Source organism: Perca fluviatilis, chromosome 15, assembly GCF_010015445.1.
Source record: "Perca fluviatilis chromosome 15, GENO_Pfluv_1.0, whole genome shotgun sequence".
Classification (NCBI taxonomy): domain Eukaryota; kingdom Metazoa; phylum Chordata; class Actinopteri; order Perciformes; family Percidae; genus Perca; species Perca fluviatilis.
The window spans coordinates 15248478-15260984 of record NC_053126.1 but is presented as its reverse complement, the minus strand read 5'-3'; the positions used below and the strand labels follow the sequence as shown (position 1 = coordinate 15260984).

The window sequence follows — 12507 nt, the reverse complement described above, 5'->3', positions numbered from 1 at the left end:
TCTATCAAAGTGCTTGAAATTAACGTGGCCTTGATTAAGACTTCCACGGCCATGACCTCAAACATTTATGACAGTTTAACGCACATCTTTTGAAAAGGGTCACAATCATTGAGCTTTATCATTCATTTAAAGGTGCACTATGAGTTCCTGCATGGTTTCAGCGCAATTTAAAGGTGCTCTAAGTGATGTGACGGATTTTTTAGGCTACATTTTTCGTCAAATACAGCAAACATCTCCTCACTATCTGCTAGCTGCCTGTCCCCTGAACACACTGTAAAAAAAACACAGTCTCTGTAGACAGCTCAGGCTCCACAAACGGCAACAAAAACAAACCGCGCCAACCTGCCCCACGAACCATAACAAACAGTGTTCCAGCCAACAACCGACAAGAAGGAGCTGGTTGAGTCATCACTACAGCAGCGTTAGCAAAACCAACTCCTTCTTGTCGGTTGTTGGCTGAAACACTGTTTGTTATGGTTCGTGGGGCAGGTTGGCGCGGTTTGTTTTTGTTGCTGTTTGTGGAGCCTGAGCTGTCTACAGAGGCTGTGTTTTTTTACAGTGTGTTCAGGGGACAGGCAGCTAGCTGATAGTGAGGAGATGTTTGCTGTATGTGAAAACAAAATTTGTAGCCTAAAAAACACATCACATCACTTAGAGCACCTTTAATTTTTGTCTCAAATCGCAGGCATCGCTCCTTGATCCACTAGCTGCCTGCTCCCTGAATACACCGTGAAAAAGCCTGGTCTCGGGAAACAACACAGGGGTTGTCACGTCAAGCACGTCAAAAACGTCAAACAAACACTAGGGGCACAGGCTATGCACCAAAATACAACAAGCCACGTTCCACCCAATCACCGACAAGATGGTTGAGGGAGGGAGTGGGGGTTAGTGCGCATGCATATAATGGGGGGGCAGTGAGCAGAGTTGATTAAGTAGCGTGAGTTGTATCTAAGAGTAGCTGCTGCAAACGTGGTTTGTTGTATCTTGGTGCATAGCCTGTGCCCCTAGTGTTTGTTTGACGTTTACGACCCCTGTGTTGTCTCCCGAGACCGGGCTTCTTCACAGCTTATTCAGGGGGCAGGCAGCTAGCGGATCAAGAAGAGATGCCTACGATTTGAGACAAAAATTAAATCGTGCTGAAACCATGCAGTATCTCATAGTGCACCTTTAAAGAGTCATATCGCACAGCTGACACCCATCTGCTGTTAAATCCAGGTGACATGCCTTCTTTATAATCCTGCAGGAGCTGCGGTATCTCTCCTCTTTCTCTCACTGCCTGGCACTGCTCAAGCACTGGCACAGTGATGATAATGGACAGATGTGGCAAAGAATATACTGGCCAAATGCTGACACAGGAAGCAGCAATAATCAGAGCGCGTAAAAACATCATCAGTGCCATGGCCTGTATTCATCATATCACAACCCCAAGTGTACAAGAACAAATGTAAAGAAAAAGCCAACATTTCATGAACAAAAACGATAATGTACACAATTAAGACCCAATGGAGTGTGCAGAATTCTAAATTGTGTGGGGGGGGGGGGTTATAAGAGGGAGGCTTGTAAGTCAGTTGAGATGAAGCCAACTGTCAAGGAGAAAGTCATAATTTAATGTCAAACTTTTAAATACATGAAAAATTGGATTTTTTTGTGATTTGGATGGGCAAACGGAAATTGCCTAAATCTGATTCGAAAAAGCTTATCTTATCAATGTTGTATCCAATTAATATCCCAAGGGCATATTGCCAATTCAGTCCCAACATGATTTTCCACCAACGAGAGCACACAAAAGAAAAAAAGACCGCAATTTCAAATAGCTTATGTGCATGTGAAGGCATTCAGTGTAGTCTGAATAGGAAAAACCTAGACATTCATATCTAAATCTAATAACAATCTACTAAAACTACACTTAATTCATATACACAAGGCCCAATGTGCGATGGGTTGTGACAACTTACCACCCAGCGAAGCCACAGGCTGGTCTCACTGGCTGTGCGCAGGGTGACATTGGTGGGGGAGATGTCTGGAGGGGCCTGCAGGGTCTCGATCTTTCTGGAGGGCTGACTGGGAGGACTGGTGCCCACAATGTTTACCTGACGCATACGGAACCTGGGGCAAAGGAAACCAGCTGATGGATAAATCAAGCTTTACATAACAGTAAACTGATTCATCAAGATTACAGATAACCAGTAACAACAATGTATTAGGTTCAATGATTTTCATAATGTACTTTTCATGGGACATTCATGCCCAAGATCAATTTCATTATTTTTCTACAGGCACCATTCACCCCATTCACACACAAATTCATACCATACAAAATGCTACCTGCTCAACAGATGAAATGAATGCACTTTTCCACACTGATGGCACATCGGGACAAATTTAGGGTTCAGTATCTTGGGACACTCCCAAGGAAACTTTAAATGTAGACTGCAGGGGCCAGGGATCGAACCACCGATCGGTGGACAACTGCTCTACCTCCTGAGCCACAGCCGCCCTGTGTGTGCTCACCTGTAGAAAGTATAGGGGTTCAGGTCTAGGACCTCCAGTGATCTAGCATCAGGTTCATTAGCCAGCTGATGAACCATCAGCCACTCCTCATTCTCTCCTATTATGCCAATCTGAAATGCACACAGAGAATGGGGTGATATCAGCAGCAGAACAAATTAAACAACCCACTTGTTATCGTAATACCTGTACACTGATACGAAGACATCAAACAAGTTGTAAAAAAAAAGAAAAAAAACAACTGTTGTCATTATGTTAAAAATAGATATGAAGCATCTTACCTGGGCTTCAACGTGCCAACGGGAAATGGATGTCTTGCCATCGTAACCAGGTTTGAACTGCAGGGTGACAGAGCGAGGCCCGATGTTGGAGATGGCCAAATTGGTTGGAGGGCCGGGCAACTCTGTGGAGGAGAATGGAGGAAGGACATTAAAATCAATTCCCGAATGTCACTGCTTTAAGAAAAAGCTGAGTAGAAATCCGTTGAGTCACAGTAAGTGGTTGTAGCCCTTTCAGTGGATAATTGACATACTTTTACATTCTCAACTTAAAGTCAAACAGTTAATCTATTCATCTGAACAATCACCTGGTGGTACACCAGAAGAAATAGTGGAGGCGGAGAGCAGGCCCTGGCCCTTGGCGGTCATGGCTGCTACCTGGATGGTGTAAGTGGTGAGAGCAGTGAGCCCTGTCACCTTGTACTCCTGAGTTAGGTTGGGCAAGTAATGGGTCACACGAGTATTGGTCCTGTTGAACTCCTCCCAGGAGATACGATAGCCTGGAGGCAAAATCCAAATAGTGTTATGCAGTGTTCACAGTAAACACAGCTTGGTGAATCATACATTGAGAAAAGCGGAGAAGACATGTTAACTTTGCATAGTTATCTTTAATGGTTACCTGTGAGAAGACCGTTTTTCTCTTGTGGCTCCTTCCAGCTGACTTTTAGTGAGGTGTCCAAGATGTCAGTAAAGCTAAGGTGTCCCACAGCACCAGGGGCTGTAAAAATAAAAATAAAAAGAGGCAGTAAACGGACAGAACAACATGTAATTATTTGTAAATACTATATACTGAATGGGAAAACTTACTGTCCTCATGTGTGCGTAACCGCTGAGGCGGGCTGCGCGGGCCGTCTCCAGGGGTAGTGAAGCACAACACTGATGAGTAGTATTCTGTGAACTTTTTCAGGCCGGAGATGTAACCAACATGAACACTGTCCTGGAAGTTGGGCCGCACTGTCACCACACTGACCTCGTTTGCACGATTGACTTCCCAGGCCAACAGCTATAAGTGATGGGTGTTAATGCACACATTTTAGGCACACCACTGGCAGCATCAACATTGTTTTTTTTTTTTTACATTTAATAAAGTAAAAAGTCAAATAAATACCGTTCACATCTTTTAAGTTTATGATCTATTGAGAAAATTAAGCTTTCAGACAACGTAATGAGATTGTGTGGACAGTGCTCCTTTAGCTCTGACCACTAGAGTGCACCAGTTGACATAAAGGGGCTCACCTTATATCCCTGGTTGATTCCATTGATAAACTGAGGGCTCGGGGCACTCCAGGTAAAACGCATAGTGGTGGAGTTGACAGCCTCGGCTTGTACATTTCCTGGTGGCACAGTGGGCACTGTTCCAGAGGAGGGAGAAAAACCAAGGAGACAGAGAGGGGGAGAGGTAGAGGAAGAGGGAGGGGGGAAAAGAGAGAATGGTAATGAGATAAGGAAGGAAAAAAATGAAAATGTACAAGAGGCACTTTCAGACCAGCCTCGTTTAGAGCGTGAGAATCAGGCTAAAGCATTTTATTTTATTTTGGCTCATTTGGGGAAGTAAGAACATGCCAATCAAACCGGGTGTGAGAGCGGTTGCCTCAGGCAGCTTCCAGGTGAACCCTGCAGCAGTTTGTTTGAAGTGAGCATGCGATTCTGATGTAACACCAGAAAACAGTCGGGGAGTCCAACATTAATGAAGCTGATTGGCCAGTATTGGTCCTCATATTCCCATGCTATCCGCGATTTCGTTTTGAGCGTATTTAAATGCTCATCATGATCATCTCTTGAGCCTTTAATGGAGTGAGTGACAGAAACATCCAATTAATGAGAGCTGAGCTAAACAACATGAGCGCCTTGTTCACTGTCGTATTTCACTGACACTGACTTGGATGATGAAATTATTATCTATTTTTTTGGCAGGGGAAGAGACATGGAAATAAAATAAGAATCTTTTTAGTTTTGCTGATTGAACACAAAGAAAATTGTATATATATATATATATATATATATATATATATATATATATATATATATATATATATGTGTACATTTCTTTATTTGCAGATGCATCAGACTCTGATTTGGACTGGTTTATTAATGGATTGATTGATCAGGCATTACTCAAGGGTGAAGAAGTTTCCAAGGTTTTAACGATATCATGTGTGACAGGTAGACTCCATTATCTCTGAAGCTTTTAAAGTATTTCTTTTAATCATCCAGAAACATAAAAGAAACTGACATACATAAAAGCCATCTTTTTACACACACAAACAAACAAACACACAGACACATACGCACACACACCTGCTCAGTGCTCATAATACAAATGAACTAAAGAAAACAACATCTTTATACAGCAGAATGTAAAGAAATGTAAAAATGAAAGCGGAAAAAAGAGAAAAGACCGAAGAAAGCAAATCAAAAGCAACGATTGGTAAAATTGACAAATGTGAAGCACAATTAACAACTCGGACAGAGAGAATAATTTTGTGTGTGTTTTAATGAGTGTGGGGTTCAGACCCGCTGCTGTCAGGCAAGTATGAGAAATACTTTATGCTACTGCTTTCCTGTCTATTTTTATTTATTTTTTTAACAAAAAGGTATACAAATAAATTAACTTAAACTTGAAACAAGTTTGGCAGACTGGTATACAGCATCACAAACACCTGTAAAACCTAATAAAGTCAAAATATCTGCTGATTCACCCTCTCTAATAAATGCATTTAAGCAGGGAAAGGAAATGGAAACACTCCGAATCTTCTTATGAGTGCGCTTGAGAATATTTAGTGAGTCTGGTGTAGAAGATCTCTGTCCATGGAGTGGATGTAACATGACAGGGATTCAGAGATATGTGAGTGTGTTAAGCCTTTCAAAGCTTTATATACAAGTTAAAGGAATTTAAAATATAACTGGAAGCCAGCGCAGCAGCGTATCTAAACCAGGAGCGATATCCTCTTTCTTGTGCTTGTTAAAGGCTAGCAGCAGCAATTTGAACTCTGCGTAATCTATGATCTAGGATTTTTTAGGAAAGCCAGTAAAGTGAGCATTATTCAATCTTCCTGGAATGAAAACATGGGTTAACCTTTCAACAAGCTGATGCATTAGCTATAGCCTACTTTGGCTCTATTTCTATAAAATGTCTTAGATTCGGTGGCAAAAATAATCTTAGATTTGGCTTAGTACAAGTTGACTTTCCTCCTCTGAAGATTTTGAATAGACAGGGGAGGCAAGGATCATAATGTGCTGAAATCACTGGGCGTGACAAAAATATGTAGCTGTATGACACCGGGGAAAGTTCATACTGCGTGTTCTAATTATGCTACTCAGCATGTAGAATGAGAAAACCGAGTCAACCGAGGCAGCTTCCTTTGGCAAAATCTAAAGGTATGTTACAAGTCTGACGCACATCATCACCAGGTAATTAATGTGCAGAATCAATTAAATGTGTGCTCAGAGACGCCCGCCGACGTCTCCGCGTGGTCAATATGAACATTTTTTCATTTGTGAAACCGTACCAAAATAGGTGATATGACGAGAATCTATGAGATAAAAATAATCTAAACATTAAAAAAACGTAGTAAAAGTAAAAGCAAGGGGAAAGGAAAAGGAAGATAGTGGCTCATGTTTGCAAACAATTTGTTCTACAGTACTGCAGAACCTATTGAGAAATTAACGAGGCTACATAAAAACATACAAAACAAATAAGCAGTGCTGAGAGGCAAATTGCTCTTACATGACCATGTCTTTCACATTCCTTTAAAAGCCTTGCTGCTGCAGTCTGTACTAAGTGATGACTGCTGTGGTCTTCTTCACAACATGTGTGAATCAGCTTTTCAAGGTTAGCAAAGGATTTTTTTAATGCTGTGGGAAAAACAGGGCTGTAATTGCTCTTAATTTGTTCGTTAAAAACAGATGATTGGATTAACCATCAGTCACAAGTTTTATGCCACAGGTTTAACATTAGCCAAGGGACTAACATGATGAGACTCCAGGTAATGAATGGAAATTGTAGAACTAAATAAAGCCTCTTATAGCAACTAAACTGCAGGAAAAAAATTGAAATTCATAACATAATGCTTGCAGACTTGGTAGCTTGGATTGTTTGTAGGCTTTGTATATCTACAGAATATGTAAAGCCTGTGTGTTGCACTCACCCCCTTGCAGAGTCCATTCAGTGACTTTGTGGCTGTAGGTGCCTCGGCCCGCTCCATTATAAGCCGCCACTTCGATTTCATAGTTGGTCCAGATGATGAGGTCCTCCAGAAGCAGACTGGTCTGGTCTGGGTTGGTGATGTTTTTCATCTGACAATCCACTGGAAGCCCCGACAGACAGTACCTTGCAGCAGAGGGAGTAATCGATAGACAGAGCGAGGCGGGATACAGAGAGACAGACAGAGACCACACAGACAGAAAAATATATTAGAACGCAGATTCTCCTAAAAAAGAGAGGGAGGAGAGTGGTAAAAGAGGGAAAGCCATGCACACAATGGTTAACAAAAGGGAGGTGACAACAGAATGGAGGGGAAGGTATTTAATTGGCACCAATTATTCTATTGCAGCAGTGAGCGAGACTGATGCGAAATGGAGAGGAGGAAACAGAGCTGACATAACAGTTATTATCACATCTGAATGGCATTGGCCCAGACAGACACCTGTCCCTAGGAAAAAAATAATGCAGCCTGTCATGGTCTTCTTACCTGATGATGTAGCCCTGGAGTGGCCCATTCTGATGGCTCTCCGGGGGTGGCTGCCATTGGATCATGATGGACTGATTGGTGCGGCCACTTGCGATGACTGTCTGAGGGGGGGCGCTGGGAGGCTCCTCGGGGAGAGTTAGTCTGCAGCAGTAAGGAAAGAAAAAGGAAAAGAGAGGTTAAAGAAGAGACACAGAGTGAAACCATGCATTAATTATCGGTAGTTTCTGCATATTTCTATCCTATTTCATCATAGGCATCAAATCATAATAAAGCCAGCTTTTTGTATTTTCTTCGGAACACCATAAAGGAAAGTTGGGATACATGTGGCTTTGTCCAAAGCATATTCTCTATAATACTGTCCGCGGAGGGACATCTTGCTATGGCAAGACAAGGATCAAAGAGGCCATGGTGGAAATGGAGCAGCACAATAGAGAGACAGTGTGAGTGAGAGAAAGATATAAAAGAACAAGAAAGAGAGATCCAGGCAGACTTTTCCCTAAAGCCAATTTAAGATGACATCTTGATTTCTTCCCAGTGGACTGGAGCACTGCTCTGAAGGAGATGAAGCAGAGTGTTTAGGATCAAAGAGGTGTGCCCGTGAGATGCCTCAGAAAAAGCCCTGCACTCTCACTGACGCTCAGTCACCCTCCTGCGGTGTGCTCTTGTCTGGGCACATTCACACAGGAACTCTCTGAAAGAGTGTGTGGCGCAAAAGGTATGTGAAGGGTAGTGATGGCTTGTGAGGGAGTTCCTTGCTGCAGGTATAAAAACAGCAAATGGGTTGTGTTGATGCGGACAAGGTCGGACAGTGGTGTGTGTATAGGTGATTCATGATGAGCTAAGCATGTGTGTGTGTGTGTGTGTGTGTGTGTGTGTGTGTGTGTGTGGGGCAGGCGCTGTATGATGATGACCGTTTTGTCTTGCTAGTCAAGAGAATTCACTCGAGATTTGAGTCGGTGTGAAGCTCTAGCTCTTTCAAGCCTCTCTGTATTTTACTATGCAGTACGGCAAAGACAGTTAATAGGAGGGAGAGAGATGAAGCTGGGTCAGCGCACCCATCATGTCTTCACAAAGTGCAATTTCAGCTCATTCACAGTTTTATCTTGAAAAGGTCCGTCCGGAAGCTGGCTCGTCTCTCGCTCACTCCCACAGGAGTGAAGACCAAAAAGTTAACTCACATGAAGTAATCACTTCCATAGAACTGCCAAGGCGGGGGAGAAGAACGGATTGTTCCAGAACTGTGAAAGTCCCTGAAGTGCAACGCTGTTCTCATCAGCATACACAGTTACACAGACTACCAGCAACATCTTTAATATTCAGCAGATGCATAATAAGTGCAGTACCCACCGGTCAGTCTCTTTGCTGAACTGGCCTCTGCCCACGTCGTTGACGGCACACAGGCGGAACTGGTACGAGCGCGCTGGGATGAGGCCACCAACAGTGACCCCGGTAGACTCGGGTTCAATGTTGGCCAGCAGCACCGTCCAAGGAGCATCTGGGGCGGAGAAGACACACATAATAGACAGAGCTGTGAGCAATAGCAAGTGAACGGTAAATGACCTTGTGAGAACATTCTTAAGATAAATCTATTCAGCACTTGGAAAATTTAAATTCTATGTTATTTCTGACTATTATTGCACACCATACTTTCATTTTCAGTAATAATATTGCAGCTGCTGATAAAAAAGCAAGTCATTTATTTTGTGTACACTCCCTCTAAATATAAGATTGAAATTCAATTATCCAAAAAACAGATCCCATCTGCATGCTCGGATTCATTTTCCCCTTAATGAGTTGTCATCTTCTCAGTAGCCTGAGCTTCAATGAGAAATGGCTGAATGATTTACACTCTATAGGTGAAAGCATTCTCACTTCTTTGATTTGATCAAACGAGAGGAAGACAAGAGCATTGGGCATCAACACAACTGGGTTCCCCTGATCATTCGCAAGGAAGCGTACAGGTGAGGCAATTGAGTTATACTGATTGCAGACGGTAAGAGAGGATGCAACTTCCAATTTTAGGGAGACAATGGAAATGTAATATAATAAGAGGGGCAGCAAATGAGTGTTTCCAGGGAGGATCAAGTAACAATATGGCCTTTAAAATGACTAGAAACAACAATTGCATCAGTTTTTTAGCAACATGCTTTGTCAATGGGGACACTGGTGCATTCGTGATGGGGAATCACAATGAACCACTCACTGTTTTCTGACACCTCCAGGATGTAGCGAATCAGGGGGCTGTTGCCATCAAAGGCCTGGGCCCATGTGAGGTTGATGGCCCTTTTCTCTGTGGTACTCAGAACTGCTATTGGGTTTTCTGGAGCATGGGGCAGTTGCCTGTTTGTACATATGAGAGGCACAAAGTGATAAACAGAAATAGAATCAGACAAGAGAGGTAGCAAATAACAGAATTAAACAGCCAAACCAAGAGCCTTGCATTTTAAATATTAGAGGATTTGATTGATTAGAGAGGAGAGCGGTGATAAACTACAACAGTGGGGAAAACATCCATCCATCATGTCTCGGTGGGACGTAAATAAAGACGGGAAAAAAAATACAGACGGTAAGATAAGACAGGGGAGACATAAGGCAAATATGCAGACCTGACTCGAAGGTGGGCATTGCGGGAGTCATTGCCACCCACTGAGGTCACCCTGCAGGTGTATGTTCCGATGTCACCCGACCACGTTTGGGAGATGTGCAGGGTCCCGTCGGGATCCTGCCGCAGGCGGGGGGACGAGCTCACGTCAATCACAGAGCCGCTCTTCTCCCACACGTACCTGGAGGTATGTACACACGTATCATGTAAGAGTAGTCCACACATACAACAGGGCACACGCACACACTTACACACTCTGTATCTCTGAGTATTGTGACAGTTACTCTGTTTGCTTTGCGTCAGTTCATACAGCAAAACACAGAACGCGCTGAAACCGGTGTAAAGCCTTGTGAGGCTGATGGGAAAGTGATTTGTATCTTAAAACCATTTCTCTCTGTCATACATACAGTACAGAGCCTCTCCTCCATGCATTTCTCTCCTTGTCATATACCCAACCGTACATATGGCTGCCCCCCCCCCCACCACACTTGCACATGCACACACACCAGGAGCTCCTGTGATTAATTGCGACTGTTCGGGCTTTCCAGCTAATCTCCTCTGTGTTGCGTTTAATTAAAGGCGCTGTCTGAAGTTATTACTCTGTTTACATATTCATCTGTTTACCCTGCGATCTGATCAATGCTGTGGGCCCACAGGTGACAGGCACTCTAATCACTGGGCTCCACAGACATCATTTCACTCCCTCTGAGACAGATGCATGTGCACACACTCTATCATGATCAAGACTGTCTGAAGAGTGAGGAGAAGCGATGGATTAATTCCTCAATCAGATTCTAAGAGTTTCAAAATCTTCCCATAGGAGGTCGCATAAGGGTGGATAAACACTAAAAGATCTCTCGCAGATTTTATAAACTAATTAAGTAAACATTGCTACCCAAGCTTGTTTTCTAGACTTGGGTTGTATAGAGAAATAGCTAGCAGAAAGTATGTGATGTCTGACAAAATAGTATGCGATGAAAGAAAAAAAGAAATCCACAGATATTGCAAGTGGATGTTATCATTACCTCACAGTGACACTGGGGTCATGGGTCACACCACAGGTCATAACAGCCTTGGTCCCTTTGATGACACTCTGGTCTTGTGGTGGTTTAGTGATGCGAGTACGTGCTGCAAACACACACAGAGGTTGTTATTCAGAGACTGTGTTTGAGCAGCGGATTGAACAGAGCTTAGTGGAATTGGTCTCATCTTTCACTCAATGTCTTTCTGAAACTGGATGAAATACACCACATTTCTAATGGGTGGAGTATTTTGCAAGGCTTTCAAAGACTGATGATGTGAATTTATGCACAGAAAATGAGTGCACGCATGAGTCATTAGACAATGTATTCAGACTATCTAGAGAATGACCTCCAGCAACCAGGTACTTTCTGCATCTATAAGTAAGTCATGGATTAAAAAAATGAAGAATGTTTCTTTTTATTTCTTTATTTTTTTCCACAGGTCTAGCTTGGACTCATAGTTTGCAGTATTTTCCACCTGTGCTGGACAACGTAGAAAATGAGGATACAGGGGTTTGCACACGCTGCAAGCAGGGGAGTATCCAGTTTCTGTTTTGCTTACCCCAGACCACTAGGTCGGCTGAAGCTTCATCAATGCCCCTGGAGTTACTGGCCATGCAGGTGTAGGTACCAGCATCAGACAGGTGAGAGGGACTGATTAGCAGGCTGCCTGACTCCAGCAGGGTGAACCTGGGCAGCTGGACTGAGCCACTGGCCAAGACACGTTCACCTGCAAGGAAGGGTGGAAATGATTGATGGTATGGAATAGAGGACAGAGAAAAACAGGGGAGAACAGGGACAAAGAGAGATTAGGGTATTGGAGAAATGTCAGGAAAAAACAAACAGGAGGGAATAGCAATGCAGCAAAAGTAAAGCTTTAACTTTTTAGAGAAAATGCATATTTTGAGTCCTTTCCAGAGATCTCGTTTTACTTTGACAAGTCCAAATGCTCCATAATGAACCCCCCACCTCAGAACCTCATGCTGTTAACCCACGCACCTTTCTGCCAGGTGATGGCTGGCCGTGGGGCTCCTGAGGTCTCACAATGCAGAATGACTGACATGCTGTCAATCACGGCGCTGTCAGAGGGGCCAGCGGTGATGTTGGGAGCGATACCTGAGAGGGGAGGGGTCACACACACACACACACACACACAGAAACACACACACACAGGCAAACAAAATCAGGTGAGACAGAGGTGATAATGAGAGACATAAACAGCTTTCACCCTAATAAAGCAGACGCCAGCTGAGAGCTTAACAGACTTGACAAAAGGGGCGGCTGTCAGGTCTTATTCTCAGGGACAGTTCTGAGAATCTGACATCTCGCTGCTTCTCCTGCACCTTGTCTGATTCAAAAATAGCCAATAATTGCCCAAGCATCCAAGGTGACAAATCTGTCAATGT

The 12507-nt window shown here is 43.4% G+C and overlaps 1 protein-coding gene across 2 annotated transcripts in view; it reads right to left on the bottom strand.

Annotated features, from left to right (window-relative positions):
• sdk2a (sidekick cell adhesion molecule 2a) overlaps positions 1-12507 on the bottom strand; it is an 85103-nt gene that overhangs the window by 15976 nt on the left and 56620 nt on the right. For both annotated transcript variants that reach the window (XM_039825703.1, XM_039825704.1), the window contains exons 10-24: positions 12101-12217; positions 11664-11831; positions 11105-11207; positions 10084-10260; positions 9681-9817; positions 8825-8972; positions 7478-7618; positions 6935-7116; positions 4023-4138; positions 3594-3789; positions 3406-3504; positions 3095-3286; positions 2790-2911; positions 2512-2621; positions 1956-2106 (exon numbers count right to left, since the gene is read on the bottom strand). In XM_039825703.1, coding sequence (XP_039681637.1) covers positions 1956-2106; positions 2512-2621; positions 2790-2911; positions 3095-3286; positions 3406-3504; positions 3594-3789; positions 4023-4138; positions 6935-7116; positions 7478-7618; positions 8825-8972; positions 9681-9817; positions 10084-10260; positions 11105-11207; positions 11664-11831; positions 12101-12217 — 2159 coding nt within the window. The remainder of the gene's footprint in view (positions 1-1955; positions 2107-2511; positions 2622-2789; positions 2912-3094; positions 3287-3405; positions 3505-3593; positions 3790-4022; positions 4139-6934; positions 7117-7477; positions 7619-8824; positions 8973-9680; positions 9818-10083; positions 10261-11104; positions 11208-11663; positions 11832-12100; positions 12218-12507) is intronic.